The sequence below is a fragment of the Vulpes lagopus genome, chromosome 4 (genome assembly GCF_018345385.1).
Source record: "Vulpes lagopus strain Blue_001 chromosome 4, ASM1834538v1, whole genome shotgun sequence".
In the NCBI taxonomy this organism is placed as follows: domain Eukaryota; kingdom Metazoa; phylum Chordata; class Mammalia; order Carnivora; family Canidae; genus Vulpes; species Vulpes lagopus.
The window spans coordinates 38033194-38053062 of record NC_054827.1 but is presented as its reverse complement, the minus strand read 5'-3'; the positions used below and the strand labels follow the sequence as shown (position 1 = coordinate 38053062).

Genomic DNA, 19869 nt, shown 5'->3' with positions numbered 1-19869 from the left:
TTCCTACCTTGATAGAAGCACGAACTCTTCTCACTGTCGCATTCCAGCTGTTCTCTCTTTAAATCTCAGGCCGAATTTATAGATTTTCAGGATAAGTTGAAGTCTATCTAGGTAATTTGGTGGGGACAGGTGATTTGGGGACCCTACTCTTCAGCCATCTTGCCCCTCCCTCTAACAGCAAATAAATTTTTAGATAATGAACTGGCTTTTCACCTTTGAAAGACCTGATGAAGATAAATACATCAGGTTTGAATAGTTATCTTCTACACCCTTGAGATAAAAGAGAAGATTCTTGTGAGCCTGGTCTGGAGAATGCAGTAATCAAGTAATTTAGTGCCCTGTACTAACCAACAACCTACGCCCATTTGAACAAATCCATCAATCACCTGACAATTTATTTTAAGAGTAACATAGTTCAGTTTTGTCACCACCAGACCTGTAATAGAAACACTGTCATAAAGCTTACAAAAAACTACTTTCAAGAAAAAGGCACAGACTAGCAAGGTCAGGCACAAAGCCCATGATAGAAATCAAAAGAGAACTTTTGAAGCTCTGTGATAGCAAAGGCTTGTCTAAGCATTTAGCTAGCAGATGACTCCTTCTCAGTTAACAAATGGATATGAAGTTAATATCTGAATTAATAATGATGGATCATCAGGACCAATAAGAATTTAATCATTAATTCATCACAATTTCAAAATTTTTAAGCATATATAAACTGTTACATTAAAGTGATAATACTAGAATCATCTGTAATGAATACTTTATATTCCAATAATAATAATATAATTACAAGGGTATACATTTCTTAGGGATGAGCTGCCTGGGTTCAGGTATACTGCAAGTATGAGAACTAAACAAAGACAGGAGTGTATTCTTACTTACCTGGGAGACAGACAAAATCCTTGTATTTTGTACACCCTATTTTGGTGTACAAAAAGAGTACTAGAAACTGGAATCAGTTATTCATCTAATTTTACTCCATTTATCCTATTTTTTTCCATCTATGCACTTGGTTAATATCATATCCCTAGCCCTTCATTGCACGAGACTGGTCTTCTCAACTACATGGTAAGCTTAAGCTTTCTTAAGGGATAGTTTGTTTGTTACATAGCTCTCAATATGACATTTTATAAATAGTCCTAACATTACTATTGTGATACTCTGTGGACTTACTTTTTGCTTGAAAGTTAGAGACAAATGTGAGTAAGTAATATTAAACAAGGGCAGAATGGGAAATGGGTGGTCATGAACAAGACTATGTGTACCCCAGAGGAGCAAAACAAGGGCTCTGCATAATGTCAGGAATTGTCTAGGGAAAAAGAAGAAAGAAAAGGATGTATTTTATTTAGAGAAAAATCAGTAACAGGAAAGAAAAGAAATTCAATAGAAATGTATTAGGAACTGGGGATATGTTATTGGTAAAATTCACAGAGAGAGGGTATCGGAGAAGGCGGAGTGAAGATCAAAGGGAAAGCTATAAATCAAGCCTCTTCAAAACAGTTTTCTATATATTTTCTGCCTGTATGCCTTTTTTTAAAAAGAGTTATTTATTTGAGGTCGGGGAGAGGGGGAGAAAGAGCCTCAAGCAGACTCTCAGCTGAGTATACCCGATTAGGGGCTTGATCTCATCACCCTGAGATCAAGACCTGAGCAGAAACCAAAAGTTGGATGCTCAACCAACTGTGTCACCCAGGTGCCCCATCTGCCTATGTGTCTTTAACTCTTAGTCCATTTTGGTTTCCATACGTGCTACTCTACTGAAACTGATTTATCAGTAATTTCCTTGTTGGTGAATTCAAGTGATACTTTCCAATTCCTGTCCTGTCCTATCCTATCCTACTTAACTTCTTACAAATTGACATCTGTTGCATCTCATTTCTCTGTCTCTCTGGTTACACTGTTTAGGCTCCTCAGGCTCCTTCACTGTCTGTTCCTCTTAGAATACTTATGAAGTATCTGTGTTCCCCTAGCTCTATCTTCCATCTTTTCCTCACTCTACTCTGAGTGACATCACTTATTTCAATGGCTGAAATCATTAACTATTTTTTTGATGCCTCTCCAGCTCTGTATTTCTTTTTTTTTTTTTTTTAAGATTTTATTTATTTATTCATGAGAGAGAGAGAAAGGCAGAGGGTGAAGCAGGCTCCATGCAGGGAGCCTGACGTGGGAGTTGATCCCAGGTCTCCAGGATCACGCCCTGAACTGAAGGCAGTGCTAAACCGCTGAGCTACCCGGGCTGCCCCACCAGGTCTGTATTTCTAGGTTCCCTCCTCAGCTCTAGAACTGAATATCCATAACTGTTGGATATATTCATGTATTATTCATTATTCCAAAGACACTTTGAATTCAACACTACAAACTCAAACTCTAGTTAAACTATGAATCTCTTTTTCTGTTACTCCTACTATAGTTCAAGCTAATCTGGCCTCTATGATTCTGATTTAATTGGACTCCAGTCCTCTCTATTATATAGTCCAACTAATCTTTCTAAATATTTATCTGATCATGTAACATCCCATTTATACCTTCTGATAGCTCCACATTGCTCTACAACAAAATCTCAGCATTTTAAAAAAGATTTTATTTATTTACTCATAAGAGACACACAGAGAGAGGCAGAGACACAGGCAGAGGGAGAACAAGGCTCCCTGTGGGGAGCCCGATGTGGGACTTGATCCCAGGACCCTGGGATTGTGCCCTGAACCAAAGGCAGACACTCAACCACTGAGCCACCCAGGCGTCCCAAAATGTCAACTCTTAAATATAATTTTCTAGGCTCTTTCATCTGCTTTGAATATCCTTTATTCTCCACTGACACTGCAGTTCCTTAAATGTGTTGTGGTCTCTCACAACTAGGCATCACACAGGTTTCTCCTGTTTCAATTCTTTGTATGACTAACTTCTATTTGTCTTTTAAATGTAGGCTTAAATATCACCTACTTCATGAATTCTTCCACAATCTCCCCTTCTCTTCCTGAAGCTCATTTAAGTGTTTCCAAATTGTACTTTTTGTAGCATCTATTAAGCTGGATTCAGATAGTTTGTTTTTTGTTTTTGATCTCTTCAGATAAAGCATAAACTTTAGGGACTGTATCTTGTTCACAATCATGTCACGAGTGTATAACACTTTGAAAAACAGGCAAAGTCCTAATCTAGGAGTCCTAATCTAGTAGTTTCTTTGCCAAAGTTCAGCTGATAAAGAATGCTTGGAGTACTTTTATGTGTCCACCTGGGAGTCATGAAATGGTGAGAATGTTGACATTTTCATGATTTTTCATGGTTTGTGGGAATAAGGAAGAATAATTGAAAATGTTAGAAAAATTTCGAATAGTTACTCTAACTATAGAAGATGATTAGAGAGTCTCATATTTTAGTTAAAACAATAGCTGGAACCAGGGGAGCACAATAAGAGAGAGAAGGTAACCATTAGTTCTTACCAAAGCAGGGTGTTAAAGGGAAAGAAAATAAGCTATTGTGTAATTGCTATGTATTGGTTGAGAATGTAGAGTTAAAGAATATCTCTCCAAAACTGCTTGTTTTAAATGTCTAGTAGGGGTGCCTTGGTGGCTCAGTGGTTGAGCATCTGCCTTTGGCTCAGGCCGCGATCCTGAGGTCCCAGGGTCAAGTCCTGCATTGGGCTCCCCACAGGGAGCCTGCTTCTCATTCTGCCTATGTCTTTGCCTCTCTGTGTCACTCATGAATAAATAAATAAAATCTGAAAAAAATAAATGTCTAGTAATTAGAAAAATCACAAAATAGAGCTTTAGTGTTTATTCAATTAATACTTTAATGGAAAAAATACTAGTATAGCTGCTACTATCTTCACAATCTTGAGGAGGTTAACTAACCTTTGAGCCTCAGATTCTTAATTTAAATAATGGGGACAATATCCTCCTATGAAGCTGTGATACTCAAATATACAAAATATCTTAAATACTATATCATACTAATAAGCCAGTCATTTCTGGTGAATATCACTGAAGTAAACTGGCTTATTAATAAGTTTGCCAACCCATTTCCTATCTCTTTGCTGTATGATGCTTGGATCAAGAAATGACTATTCTCTTAGATATTAGATAAAAAGCAGTGCTCTGTAAGGATTTTTTAAAATATAGGAATAGTCATGCAACAGAGAAGGTTATAAACATACCAGCAGTATTATAAACTTTAGAGTTATTAGATATTTATTAACGCTTCAATTTCTTATAATGGTCACTAAAAACCTTTGGGATAAGCTTCTTTGGCTGGGATGGAAGTAGAAAAGGAGGCGTAAATGGAGATTGAGGCTTCAGAACTCTTAGTTCTGAATGACTTTTTTTTTTTTTTTTTAAAGAGGAGGTGGTTTTTCTTATTCTTCACTCTTAATCAGGAAATACTAACTGAATTGTTCCATATGGGTAAAAATTGTTAGGATATTTCATAGCTGGGAAGTCTTGATGAAAGGCTTAAATGTAAATGATAAGCATCTGATAATGGAATGAGCACCTAAATATGCCATTAACTAAATGGGAGAGGGGTTTTGTGTATGTGTACAGTGTGTAAATATTTATAATAAGGAGAAAGTGGGCTTTAAAGGAGGGAGTTGCCAGTCATTACAATCTCTTTAGAATATTTACTTGATTGATTTATCAAGAGAGTAGAAGCCCTGTGTCTTCCTGTCTTAGGCAATACTATCCAGCACCCCTCCCCACTACCCACTGTTGTCCCTTTAGGAGCCAAGATATCAGAAGTCATGATGTGGTAGGGAGCAGTGATAGAGCATCTGAGCACCTGAGAAAAATGGAAGGGACCCAGTACAGAACAATTACTGGAAGTCTTTGGATAGGAATCTTTAATGCTAAGAAGTTTATATAGCGTGAAAACACCTGAAAAAAGGAATGGTGGGCAATCTAAGTTTGAAGCTCTAATACAAACTGATGCTAAAAATTCAAAGTTCACAAAATTATTTCCTTGTCAATATTTGTATCTAGTAGAACTGAACTTTTTCTTCAGTTATCTGAATGAGTCAAACTCAGTCCAATATACTTAAACTGAGGGAGAGGGCAACAAGATAGGAAAAGCTGGTAAGCTGGAAACAGCATCTCTCTTTGTATTGCCTCTGTCAAATGTTGAATGCAAGAGTATTTTTCTCTCTTCCCAGGCTCACTCTGGGATGGAGTGGGTGGAAATCCTGTGGCTCAGTATTCAATGAAATGGTTTTGCCAAAGACAGCCATGCCCTTTATAGAGATTTTAGAGAAAATGAAAAAGTAAGCCAAAAGAATAGGAATTGTGCTGGGGAAACAACCGTGCAATGTGAAATTTAATTTCAAAGGGTTGTTTCCTACAGAGACAAAGCTAGCTGAAAGAACCAGTGTGGACCCAGCATGTATATACCTGCTGCTTTGGCAGAGGCCAAAGCAGTTGACTTATAAATTAGAAGCTGTAATGGCTCCATAGGGAAATAAAGACAATACAAGATATCTGACCATGTAAGAACATGGATAATCTAGTATCAATGATAGTCTCCATTTCTCCTGTTGTTTTGTAACTCAAAGTAATGTGTACATTTTAGAAGGATGCTGCAACCTCTTTGTAATCTTTGGATTTCAGCTAAGTCCACACCTTTTTCTGCAAAGGTGATATATCAACAAAGAGAACTCTGGTCCAAGGTGAAGCATCCCATGCTCTAATATTCCTTACCTAAACTATTACAAAAGCAAGAAAACAAAAGGGTTTGTGTAAGATACAGTTCTTCCCAATGTAGACATCTAAAAAAAAAAGGCTCCAATAAAGAATAGAACAAAAGAGAATTATAAAAGTTTTCCTTACAAAGCTGCTCTGGCAATATGCAAAGTGTTGATATAATAAAGTACACTCAAAGTCCTTTGGACTGAGTGGACTCCTAAGGAAGGGTGGTTTTTAAAGCAAATCATTCTTTCAATTTTATTATATAGGGCATTATTAGAGCATTTGAAATGTTTAAAATAAAAATATATGAAATATATTTCCAATTAGTGATATCTCCATTCCAAAGCATTTTATTATCTCAATGGTGCAAGTGTGGGTGCCATCATATAGGGAATGCTACCTGACTCAGTATTGTAGATGTTATAGCAAAGGAAGGGCTCTTTCCCAGAGAAAAACACATATGAAAAGGTAGCTATAGAAGAGTATAAAATGTATAAGGGCATGTGTTTGTACACTAAAAACAAGTAGTTCAAAATGGATGGGAACTTTCTCTTCAGATATACAAATAACAATAAGTAATGTGGCGAGGAGAGGCTCTGATGAGACAGATATTGTCATAAATAATTGTGGGGAATAAATATTGGTTCAGCGTCTTTGGAAGGAATTTAGAATTATGTCTCAATAGTTTTAAGCAGTTCCTATCCTGTCCCTATGACCCGTGACACTACTAGGGCTCTATCTTCCAGATATAAACAGATACGTGCACAAATAAACCATAATTTTAACTGAAAATCAACTGAAATGAGGGTATGTTTGAAAATGGGAAAAAGATGAAGTTATGGTAAATCTACTTAATGGAAAATATACTATAAGCAATTAAAAATGAATGCTTTTGTAAACTTTATTAAAGAGAGAGGAAAAAATTAAAACCATATGACTTATCATATCACAGTCACTAGATACCAGATTGACCAAAAAATATGCTTCTGAAAAAAATTTTAATTCAAGAATGCTTATAAGTAAAAAAAAAAAATGCCAAAACTATATATCATAGTCCAACTATATCTAAAAATATTTTCCTAGAAGTGATGTCAGTAAGATGGCAAAATAAAAGTCTCAGTTCTTGTTCCCCTACAGAGACACAATTTAGCCATGATATATGCATCAAAATGCCTTTGTAAAAATTTCAGAATGCAATGAAGAGGTTGCAGTACTATAGGAGAGCAAAAAGCCAAGAACCACACTGAAAGATAAGAACAATTTTACTTTACCTGTGTCAGCCTCTCCCTGAAACTGCCACAGGTCAGCACTACCAGAAAACACCCTGACTCTTGACTACTCCCCTCAGGGTAGAGTGAAGAGTGGGAAAAAATAAATAATTAAACAAATAAAATAAAATGATCTGGCTTTTTTGAAGGTTTCTCAAGGAATGGTTTCTGGCTTGTCTGGCTTGGAATTCTGAGTGAACCGGCATAGATTAGATGCCTGGACGTTGCTGAAATTAAAGGAAAGTTGTGGGTGGCTTACTGTAGCCAGTACGCCCTGCTAGAGTTTGGGAGAAAAGTGCACAACCTAAGGCTTCTCTCTCAAGAGGGAGATATAGGTGTGGAGTGCATATCTGGCTTTCTTATCAGAGGGCTGCCCACGGGAAATGGTATCTGTCTTGCCTGACTTGGGGTATTGATGGGAGCTGGCATACTCTGGATGCCTGATTGTCACTCAGAAGAGGGAGCTGAATGGCTTGGTGCTGTAAAACATGAGCATTTGCACTGCTACAAATAAACATGAGAGAGCAAAAATTACTAGTGCTTAAAAAAGAAGAATGCAAGACTGTTCTCCTGAGAAACTGCATGCAGAGGCACAGAGAAGCTGCATACCTCAAAAAAGTTTTAGAGGTCCCCAGAATCTTAGCCAAGCAGATTGGTAATGGTCTTCCCTATACAAAAATGGTCTGTAAAGATGAGAGATGTAACTTTAGACGTGCAGATCCCAAAACAAAGTTATTAGACAAATGAACAAACAAACAGATATGGCCTGAACAGAAAATCAAAATAAACCTCCAGAAACTAACTCTAACTAAGAAAAGGTATATAATGTATCTGATAAAAAGTTCAAATTAACCATCATAAAGATGCTTAATGTGCTCAAGAAAAAGATGTGTGCACAAAATGAGAATATTAAACAGATAAAAATATAAAAAGGAACTAAAGAGCAACTTTGGAGCTAAATAATAGAATAACTGAGCTAAAAAATCACTAGAAAGGTTCAACAGCAGACTGGAGCAAGAAGAAAGGATAAGCAAACTTGAAGACAAGGAACTTGAAATTCGTCAAAGAAATACAAAGAGAAAAAATGAAAAAGAGTGAAGAAAGCATAACGGACCTATTGGACACTATTAACTGGACCAAAATCTACATTATCAGAGTCCCTTAAAGAGAAGGGGAAAGAGACAGAAAGCATACTGAGATAAATAATGGCCAAAAATTTCCCAAATCAGGAAAGAAATGGATATCTAGATTCAGGAAGCCCAAAAGTCTCAAATCTAGATAAACTTACAGACAACTACACGAAGACACATTATAATCAAAAAGTCAAGGATGAAGAGACTTTTGGAAGTAGGAAAAGAGTGACTTTAAATATACATGGACTCTCTTAAAACTCTCAAAGGACTTCTCAGCAAAAACCTTGCAGGTCAGGAGAAAACAGGATGATACATCCAGAACAGTGGGAAACAAACAACCTGCAAACTAACAAATTAGTACTTTACTCAACAAATTAGTCCTTTAAAAAATGAAAAAGAGATAAAGATTTTTCCACATAAGCAAAAATTGAGGGAATGAGACTTGCTTTACCAGAAGTGTAATGAAAACAAAACAAGAATTTGAAATGAGAGAAAGTGAAACTGTAACTTGAAAGCATATGAAGTAAAAATCTCACTGGTAAAGGTAAATATACAGACAAATATAGATTAATGTAATACTGCAGCTGTGGTGTGCAAATCACATACAACTACAGCATGCAAGTTAAAAGAGAAAGGTATCAAGAATAACTTTAAACACAAAGCTTTGTCAAAAGAATTCTGACATCAATATCATAAATTGTGCGTGTTGTGATCGGCAGTGAAAGTGTATGTTTTTGTATATGATTGAAGTTAAGCTGTTGTCATCTTAAAAGAGACTGTTAGAACTATAAAATATTTTATGTAAGCCCCATGGTAACCACTTAGGAAATATATACAGAAGATGCACAACAGAAAATGAGAAAGCAATAAAAACATGTTTCTACAAAACATCAACAAAATGCCTAAGAAGACACTGATAGAGGAAAAATGTGTCAAAAGGCCACAAAAGAGACAACACTTTACAAAATGCTAGTAGTAAGTCCCTCACTATTAATAGTTAAATGTAAATGGATTAAACTCTCCAATCAAAATAGAGAGTTTCTCAATGGATAATAAAATAACCCCCAACTATGTTGTCTATAAGAGGCTCACTTTATATTTAAAGGTATATTTGAGTTAAAGCAGTAATTAAAGATGCAGAAGCCAGAAAAACAATATGAAAAAAAATCCGTGAAAAAGAATTTTCTTTTAAGTAGGTACGCTCCATGTCCAAATTGGAGCCCATCAGGGACTTGAACTCAAGACCTGAGCTGAGATTGAGTCAGATGCTTAACCAACTGAGCTACCCAGGAACCCCAAGAATTGGTTTTCTGAAAAGATTAATAAAACTGACAATCCTTTAGATACACTACAAATAAATAATATCAGAAATGAAAAATGAGGCATTACAATTGACGCCACAGGAATTAAAAGGATTATAAGAAACAACTATGAACAAATTGGACAACCTAGAAGACAGGATAGATTCTCAGAAAAAAAATACAATCTGTTAAGACTGAATCATGGGGCAGCCCTGGTGGCACAGTGGTTTAGTGCTGCCTGCAGCCTGGGGTGTGATCCTAGAGACCCAGGATCGAGTCCCATGTCGGGCTCCCTGCATGGAGCCTGCTTAGCCCTCTGCCTCTCTCTCTCTCTGATTAAATAAATTTAAAAAAAAAGACTGAATCATGAATAAATAAAAAATCAAAACAGATCTATAACTAGTAAGCAGATTAAATCAATAATAACGCCCTCCCCTCCATGAAGAAAAGTCCAGGACCAGATGGCTCACCCATAATTTCTTTTGAAGAAGAGTTTAAAAGAATAATTAATGCCAATTCTTCTCAAATTCTTCCCCAAAATTGAGGAGGGAACACTTTTAACTCATTTTATGAGGTCAGCATTATCCTGATACCAAAATCAGAAAAAGATACACAAGAAAACTACAGGTCAGTATCTCTGAAGAATATAGATGCAAAAATCCTCAGGAAAATATTAGCAAACCAAATTCAACACTACATCAAAAAGAGCACACACCATGACCAAGTGGAATTTATTCCTGGGATGCAAAGATAATTCAATGTATGAAAATCAATTAATATGATAAATCATATTAACAGAAAAAAGGTTACAAACCACATGATTATCTCTCAATAGGTGCAGAAAAAGCATTTAATAAACATTGAAGACTTTTCTTAAAAAAGGTTTTATTTATTTATTTAAGAAACAGAGATAGCAAGAGAGGGGAGGAGAGGAAGCCCAATGTGGGGCTTGACCCCAGGACCCTGGGGGGTCCAGCTTACTGAGCCGCCCAGGTGCCCCAAAGCTTTTTTATGATAATATTCAACAAGGAATAAAAGGAAATTACCTTACTATAATAAAAGCCATATATGAAAAGCTCACAGCTTACACTATATTCAATGGCGAAAAACTGAATGTTTTTCTTCTAAGAAAAAAATAAGACAAGGAAGCTCACTCTTGCCTCCTCTACTCTATAAAGTTCTGAAGTCTTAGCCAAAATGGGTGAGAAAAAGAAATAAAAGCCTTCCAAACTGGAGAAGTAACATTATCTACTCACAGATGTCATGACCCTATATATAGAAAACTCTAAAGATACCACAAAAAAACCTGTTAAAACTAAGAAACCTATTTATTGACTTGGAAAAATCAGGTGCATTTCTATATACTAATAATGAACAACCCTGAAAGGTAATTAAGAAAACACTTTCACTTACAATAGCATCAAAAACAGTAAAATATTTAAGAATAAACTTAATAAAGGAGGGAAAAAAACTTATGCACTGAAAGATACAAAACATTGCTAAAAGAAATTAAAGAAAAAACCAAATAAATAGAAAGACATTTCATGTTCATGCATTTGAAGGCAATAGTGTTAAAATGTTCATACTCCCCGAAGTCACCTACTGATTTAATATAATCTCTATCAGAATCCCAATGGTATTTTTTATTGAAATAGAAAAACCCTCCTTGAGATTCATATGGAACTGGAAATGATCCTGAACACTCAAAGCAATCTTTAGAAAGAACAAATTTAGAGGCTTCACACTTCCTGATTTCAAGATATATTACAAAGGTACAGTAATTAAAACATTATAGTATTGGCATAAAGACAGAATCACAGACAAATTAAACAGAAAAGAGACCCCAGAAATAATCCTATGCTTATCCAGTAGTAAACTGATATTCCATACAGTGCCAAATGCAGAAGGGGTAAGATGATTGCTTCCACAAGCAGTACTAGGGAAATGGGTTTCCACATGCGAAATAATGAAATTTCATTTTTATCTTATATCATTCACAAAAGTTAACTCAAAATAAAGTCTCAAATGTAAGATGTGACACTCTAAAAATCCTAGAAGAAAACATAACGGAAAATCTTGTTGGCATGGACAGTGGAAATGATTTCTTGGATGTGATACCAAAAGTACAGGCAATGGAAGCAAAAATGGACAAGTGAGACTACACAAAAGTAAAAAGCTTCTGTACAGCAAAGGAAACAAGGGAGTAAAAAGGCTACCTACAGAATGGGAGAAAATATCTGAAAGCCATATATATGATAAGGGATTAATATCCAAAATATATAAAGAATTCCTATAACTCAATAGAAAAAAACAAAACAAAACAACACAAAACAAAACAACAGAGAATAAGAAGTACTCTGACATGCATATGGAGAAATTGGAACTGCTGTGCTCTGTTGGTGAGACTTGATTTTTTTTACATTTTTAATTTTATTTTATTTTATGATAGTCACAGAGAGAGAGAGGCAGACACACAAGCAGAGGGAGAAGCAGGCTCCATGCACCGGGAGCCCGATGCGGGACTTGATCCCGGGTCTCCAGGATCGCGCCCTGGGCCAAAGGCAGGCGCCAAACCGCTGCGCCATCCAGGGATCGTTGGTGGGACTTGAAAATAATTCAGCCACCATGGCAAACCATATAGACCTCCTTCACAAAATAAATAGAACTACCATATGATCCAGTGATCTCACTTCTGTGTTACTCTTATCAATGGGAATTGAAATCAGGATATCAAAGAGAGATTTGCACTCCATGTTTACTTCATCATTATTTAAAATGACCAGAAGTGGAGACAACATAAATACCCACAGATGAATGAATGAAGTAAAAAAAATGTAGTATTAGCCCTAAAAAAGAAGGAAATTCTGTTATAGGCTACAACATGGATGAACCTTCATCACATTATGTTAAATGAAATCAGCCAGTCACTGAAGGACAAATATTACTTGTTTCCACTTATATGAAATACCCAAACACATTGAAACAGAAGGTGGAATGGTTGGTGCCAGGGACTGGGGAAAGAGGGGAATGGGAGGATTACTGTTCACTGGGTATTATTTGTCATGCAAGGTAGAAGATTTCTTTTTCTTTTTTAAAAGATTTTATTTATTTATTCATGAGAAACACACACACACACACACACACACACACACACAGAGAGAGAGAGAGAGAGAGATTGGCAGAGACATAGTTAGAGGGAGAAGCAGGCTCCATGCAGGGAACCCACTGCGTGACTCGATCCCGGGACTCCAGGATCACACTCTGCGCCAAAGGCAGGCACTAAACCACTGAGCCACCCACTGATCCCCCCAAGATGGAAGATTTCTACAGATATATTGTACAACATTGTTCTGATAGCTAATACTATCCACTGTGCATGCAGAAATTAATTGAGGGTAGATCTCATGTTATGTGTTTTTAACCGCAATTAAAAAAATAAGATTTTTTCCTATCAGTCATCATTAAAGGGCAGTGTTGTTACTGCCTTGCCACCTATTTGCCCAAATTCCAAGCTGCCCTTCACAATTAGAGCTGAAATCCTGTTTGGCCCTGGGAAGCAGTGGACCTTATTCCAGTCAACACACATATTTCCATGTCCACATACACAGAGCTAGGGAAGTAGAAGCTCCAGGGATTACCTTACAAAGGCTAGAACACACAAACTTGATCCCAAACAGATTTCCAGATTCTGGGATCAGAAGAAAGGATCCAGGCAGGAAATGGTCTGATGGAAAACTTAGCCAGATAATTTGGATTATATACTTGAATGAAAATGTGTTTTTAGATTTAAGTAAGATCTAAATGAAGGCAAATCACTAAATGAAGAGATACTGTCACATAGCAATAGTGAGGGAGATAAATGAAGGATCTAACTAATCTATAGTATAAATAACCATTGAAACAAGTGCTGCCACAGGTCTGTATCTACATAGACTGTATGCAGTCTGACTTATCAACCTATATTTTAAATTTCTAACTGAACACAAATGGAATATAGTTCTGATCACAGGCACCTATACACTATATATATTCAATATATTCTACAAAATATATATAACATATACCTTAAAATATTTTGTGCAAAATACTTTATATAATATATACAATTATACATATATAATTTCTAAAGTAATTTTTTAACCAGAAACAAAAACAAATCTGAAAAAGAATTTAGACATCAATTAAATAATTTTTAGGGTGTCTGATGTAGCCTCTGTGCAAAGTAAATATTTCCTGGATACCTTCTCAAATCATTTCATGAAGTTTTCTGGGCTTCATTTATTTAACTTATGTTTACCTTTTGCAAATAAAGGACTGTTCCCTTTAGTACAGCATAAAAAGTTTTCCATCCTCGCTTTCCTCTTGGAGCTAGAAAGGAGAAAAAAAAGGAAAATTTTATTTGACAGAAAATAGCATTTTAGACAAAATTGAAACAATCAACATGGTGATTGTGTTTCAATGTTCCTGGTTTATTAATTTCCAAAATTAGTAACAATGAGAACTAAAATTTTCTTGAGGCTTAACTTTGTAACAGGCAATATTCCAAACATGTCTTCCATATATTGTCTCACTAAATCCCCACAATAATCCTTTGAGGTAGGTGTTATGACTCTTGTCTTTTTATAAAACTGAAACAATGATACATAATCCACCTGTGGTCACATAACTAGGAAGAGAAGCCAGAATCTGAACCCAGAAGCATGGCTCTATAGTCTGCACTTGAGTAGACAGAACTTAAGGACTGGGAAAGCAGTGAGACATTCTGGAAATACATATTAATCCAAGAAAAGCTTAAAAGTCTCATTGTACTAGATCATTTATAGCCCTGTCAAAGTTTCTAGAAAACATTAAAATCTCAGAATATAAAAGAACTCCTGTTGGCATTTCCACACAAACACCCACCAAGTGGATTATAACTTTAATTATTACTATTCTTATGGCAACCTGTGATACCTCAGTTGCAGATCTTGCCATAATATAATACAATATTTTTGTTTAATGTCTCTCAGGAGACTATGAATGACTTGAGAGTATGTATCCTTCATTTTTATAATTCACAGTATCTGGCACAGTGTAAGGCAGACATTAAGTACCCTCATAAAAATTCTCCAAATTAATTTTATTTCAGAAATCCTTACATTCTTTTTGTTTACATTTTCTTGGAGTAAAAAGTAGAATTTCCTTATTGAGATCTATCTATCTATCTATCTATCTATCTATCTATCTATCTATTCTTAATCTTAATTAAAGTATGTAACTGGAAAATGTTACCCGAATGCCATTTTTCTAAACATGTCTATCCAAATAGGGAGGGAGGACCACTTATTCTTATTTCTTTATCAACTATTTGGCTAACTTTATACTGTCTTAACTTGGACACCTGATTAAATTAGGAAATACATTATTCTTAAGCAAATCCTTTAAATCTCCTTTGACTGAAGACTCAAGAATCCTTAGGATTGGGAACTGTGTGAATATAACCTGCAGAACACAGGTGCCCTTGCCAACACCATACTGATATATTCACCTGGCAAAAAAAGACTCAAAACATCCACTCTGCAGGTTTCCAGGGGAAATTAAAAAAAAAAATCATCCCATCTGTTTTCACTATGCAAGGATGTACTCAAAAATAAATGATCATCAACAGTACATCATTATCTCCTTTATAAAGAAAATCTAGATAATTATACATATATATATATAACACAAATATTGACTATATTGTTCAAAGATGTCAAATTCTGATATACTTAATGTGAGAACAGTACACACAGAAGTGACCACAGGCTGCAGGAGTTGTTGCAGAGGAAACCAAAGGCAGCAGCATGGTGTGCTGAAGGCACCTGACCAGAAAGACCAGCTGGTTTCTAGTCCTGTCTTAACAACCCATCTCACCCAAAATCCCTAACTGGGGAGCTCCTGACAATCCAACTTTTCAAAGCTTTGGATGCTTCATTTAATAACATGGATAATTTACCTAAGTTAAAGCAAATACTAGCTAATGGTGGAAAGTAACTTAGAAAAACCCTTTTCTTTTTCCTTGTTTCTCTCTCTCTCTCTCTCTCTCTCTTTTTTTTTTTTTTTGCTTTTTTTTCCATCATATTTAATTTCCATCACTTCCATCCATCCTCCCACCCAAATCATCTCTGGTAACCATCAGTTTGTTCTCTATATTTAAGAGTCCATTTCTTACTTTGTCTCTCTTTTTTCCTTTGTTCATTTGTTCTTTTCTTAAATTTCACATATGAATGAAATCATATGGTATTTATCTTTCTCTAACTTATTTTGCTTAGGATCACATTCTCTGATCCATCCATGTTGTTGCAAATGGCACAGTTTCATTCTATTTTTATGGATGAGTAATATTAACAGTGCGATTACTGGGTCCTAGGGTAGTTCTATTTTTAATTTTTTGAGAAACTTCCATGCTGCTCTCCAGACAGTGGCTGCACCAGTTTGCATGCCCACCGACAGTGAGTGAGGGATCTTTTTTTTCCACATTCTCACCAACACTCATTCTTTCTTGAGTTTTTGACTTAAGCCATTCTGACAGGTGTGAGATGATATCTCATTGTGGTTTTGATTTGTATTTCTCTGATGACTAATGTTGAGCATCTTTTCATGTGTTTATTGGCCATCTGGACGTCTTCTTGGGAGAACTCTCTGTTCATGTCTTCTGCCCATTTTTTAATTGGGTTGTTTTCTGGGTGTTGAATAGGTTCTTTATATATTTTGCATACAAACCTTTTATTAGATATGCCACTTGCAAATATCTTCTCCCATTCCATAGGTTAGCTTTTAGTATTGTTGATTGTTTCCTTTGCTGTGCAGAAGCTTTCAATTTTGATGTAGTCCCAACTGTTCATTTTGGCTTTTATTTCCCTTGCCTCAGGAGAAATATCTAGAAAAATGCTGTGTGTGATGTCAAAGAAGTTACTGCCTGTGCTCTCTTCTAGGACTTTTATGGTTTCAGGTCTCACATTTAAATCTTTAAGCCATTTTGGCTTTATTTTTGTGTATGGTGAAGAAAATGGTCCAGTTTCATTATTTTGGACATAATTGTCCAGTTTTCACAAGACCATTTGTTGAACAGACTTTTTCCCATTACATATTCTTTCCTCCTTTTTCATAGATTAACTGATCATGTGTTGTGTGTTTATTTCTGTGTATTCTATTTTGTTCCATTAATCTATGTGTCTATTTTTGTGCCAGTACCACACCATTTTCGTCACTGCAGCTTTGTAACATAACTTGAAGTCTGGATTGTGATGTCTCCAGCTTTGCTTTGCTTTTCAAGATTGTTTTGGCTATTCAGGGCCTTTTGTGGTTCCACGTAAATTTTAGGATTGTTTGTTCCAGTACTGTGAAAAATGTTAGTATTTTGATAGGGATTTGCATTAAATCTGCAGATTGCTTTGGGCAGTACAAACATTTTAACAGGATTTGTTCTTCCAATCCATGAGCATGGGATGTCTTTCTGTTTCTTTGTGTTGTCTTCAATTTCTTTCATCGGTGCTTTACAGTTTTCAGAATACAGGTCTTTCACTTTTTAGTTAGGTTTATTCCTAGGTATTTTATTATTTTTGGTACAATTATAAAGGGGATTGTTTTCTTAATTTCTGTCTGCTGCTTCATTAATATTGTATAGAAATATAACAGATTTCTGTACATTGATTTTATATCCTGCAACATTAATGAATTTATTTATCAATTCTAGTAGGGTTCTTTTAAAAAAGATTTTATTCATTTATTTATTTGTCGGGGGTGGGGAGACAGAGAGAGAGAGAGAAAGAGACAGAGACAGAGAAAGCCTGCACAAGCGGGGCGGTGGGGGGGGGGGGTGGCAAGCAAAAGGAAAGGCAGGCTTCCCACTGAGCAAGGAGCCTGATGAGGGACTAGATCCCAGGACCCTGGGATCATGACCTGAGCTGAAGGCAGTCACTTAACCAAGTGAGACATCCAGGGCTCCCGAGTTCTAGCAGCATCCAGTTTCATTATTTTGGACTTTTAGGGATGTCTATGTAGGGATTTCTATGTAGTCTTATGTCATCTGCAACTACTGAAAGTTTTACTTCTTCCTTGCTCTTCTGAATGCCTTGTATTTCTTTTTGTTGTCTTACTGCTGTGGCTAGAACTTCCAGTTGAATAAAAGTAGTGAGAGTGGACATCCTTATCCTCTCCTTCACATAAGTGAAATGCTCTCAGTATTTTTTCTGTTTAGTATGATGTGAGATTTTCATATAAGGTCTTTATATGCTGAGGTATGGTTCCCTCAAAATTATCTTGTTGAGGGCTTTTTAAGAAAAAATCATGAATGGATTTTATACTTTGTCAAATGCTTTTTATGTATCTACTGAAAGATCATATGGATCTTATCCTTTCTCTTATTCTCTCATCATGTTGATTCATTTGCAAATACTGAGCCACTCTTTCACCCTGGGAATAAATCCCACTTGATTTTGTTCAATGATTTAATATATTTAATGATTTAATATATTGTTGTTGTTTAATGATTTAATGTATTGTTGGATTTGGTTTGCTGGTATTTTGTTGATGATTTCTGCATCCTCAGAGATATTGGCCTGTACTGTGGTTTTTGTTTTTTGTTTTGTTTTGTTTTTGTAGTATCTTCCTCTAGTTCTCTTATCAGGCTAATGCTTGTAGTTGATCTTATAGAATGAATTTGGAAGCTTTTCATCTTCATCTATTTTTTTTTGGAATAGCTTGAGAAAAATCGATGTTGACTCTTCTTTATATGTCATCATGATAAATACTCGTTAATCCCCTTGCCCTATTTCCCCTATTGACTCATCCCACCCCCACTCTGGTAAGCATCAGTTTGTTCTCTATAGTTAAGAATCTGTTCCTTGGTTTGTAGGTCTTTCTCGTTTCCTTTCATTGTTTTCTTTCTTATATTGTGCATATGAGTTTGTCTTTCTCTGGTTTATTTCATTTAGCATTATACTCTCTACCTCCACCTACATTGTTGCATATGGTAAGATTTAATTCTTTTTATGGCTTATATATATACCACATCTTCTCTATCAATTCATCGGTTGATGAACACGGGCTGCTCCATTAATTTGGTTATTATAAATAATGTTGCTATCAACATAGGGTTGCATATATATCTTTGAATTAGTGTTGTTATATGTTTTAGGTAAATTTGTGATTAGATTATAGGGTAGTTCTATTTTTCAGTTTTTGAGAAAGCTCCATACTATTTTTCACAATAAGTACATGTGTCTATGTTCCGGTCAACAGTGCAGGAGGGTTGTTTTTCTCCACATCCTCGCCAACATGTTTTTCTAGTGTTGCTGATTTTAGCCATTGTGACAGGTGTGAAGTGGTATCATATTGTTGTTTTCCACCCTTGGTCTTATCCATTAGATAAGATAGTACACTTATATTGAAAGTAATTGTTGGTAGATGTGTACTTATTGCCATTTTCTTACTTGTTTTGTGGTTTTTCTTATACTTTTTCTCCTATCCTATCTCCTCTTGTTCTCTTTCTTTAGTGAAATACTTGGATTTCTTTCTTGTTATTCTTTGCATATCTATTACTGGTTTTTGATTTGTGGCTACTATTGGTTTGTATATAACATCTTCTGCATATAGCAGTCCATGCTATGTTGATGGTTGCTTAAGTTGGAACCCATTCTTTATGCCTCTCACCCCTATGTTTTAGGTACATGGTGTCATATTTTACATCCTTTAATTTTGTAAATCCTTTGAGTGATTTTTACAGACACACTTATTTTTACTGCTTTTGTGTTTCCTATGTTTCATACTCTCAACTTTTGGTCTTTCCCTTCCTTTCCACTCAAAGGATCCCCTTTAATATTTCTTGTAGGGCTGGTTTAGTTGTCATGAACTCCTTTATATTTTGTTGTTGTTGTTGTTTTTCTGATAAATTTTAGCTGTCATTCTGTTCTGAATGATGGCCTTGCTGGAAATAATATTCTTGGCTAAAGATTTTTCCTTTCAGCATTTCAAATATACCAGGCCACTGCCTTCTAGCCTATAGAGTTTCTGCTGAAAAACCTGCTCATTTTCTTATAGGGTCTCCCTTATAAGTAATGTCTGCTTTTCTCTTGGTGTTTTAAAATTTTTTTCTTTGCCACTCTTCCTATCTTCTTTCATGTGACCACTTCTTTACATTTAGTTGTCGAATTTGTCAGTCTCGGGCTTGTTTTCTTGGGTTATTTATGATGATTTGAGTGTTACCTAGTTGTATCCGTGGGAGACAGTGAGCTTTGGTTCCTCGTATTCTGCCATCTTCAAGAAAACCCATTGTTTTTATAGGAGTATCAGAGTCCTGGATTTTAAAGGCTTTCCCCAAAATTCTAAAACTAGTTTAGAGGCATCTTGAGATTCCTTCATTTCAAAGATCTACAAACCTATTTTATACTTTTCAAGTAGAAATCTCCAATCCATGAATCCATGTAAATGTTCCCCCCAAATTTCAATAGCTCTTTATCATTACCACACCAAG

General features: G+C 35.7%; 1 protein-coding gene across 1 annotated transcript in view; it reads right to left on the bottom strand.

Moving 5' to 3' along the window:
• The window catches only part of PSD3 (pleckstrin and Sec7 domain containing 3), a 569820-nt gene that overhangs the window by 79088 nt on the left and 470863 nt on the right, over nucleotides 1–19869 (bottom strand). The window contains exon 12 of the mRNA XM_041753212.1: nucleotides 13672–13742. Coding sequence (XP_041609146.1) covers nucleotides 13672–13742 — 71 coding nt within the window. The remainder of the gene's footprint in view (nucleotides 1–13671; nucleotides 13743–19869) is intronic.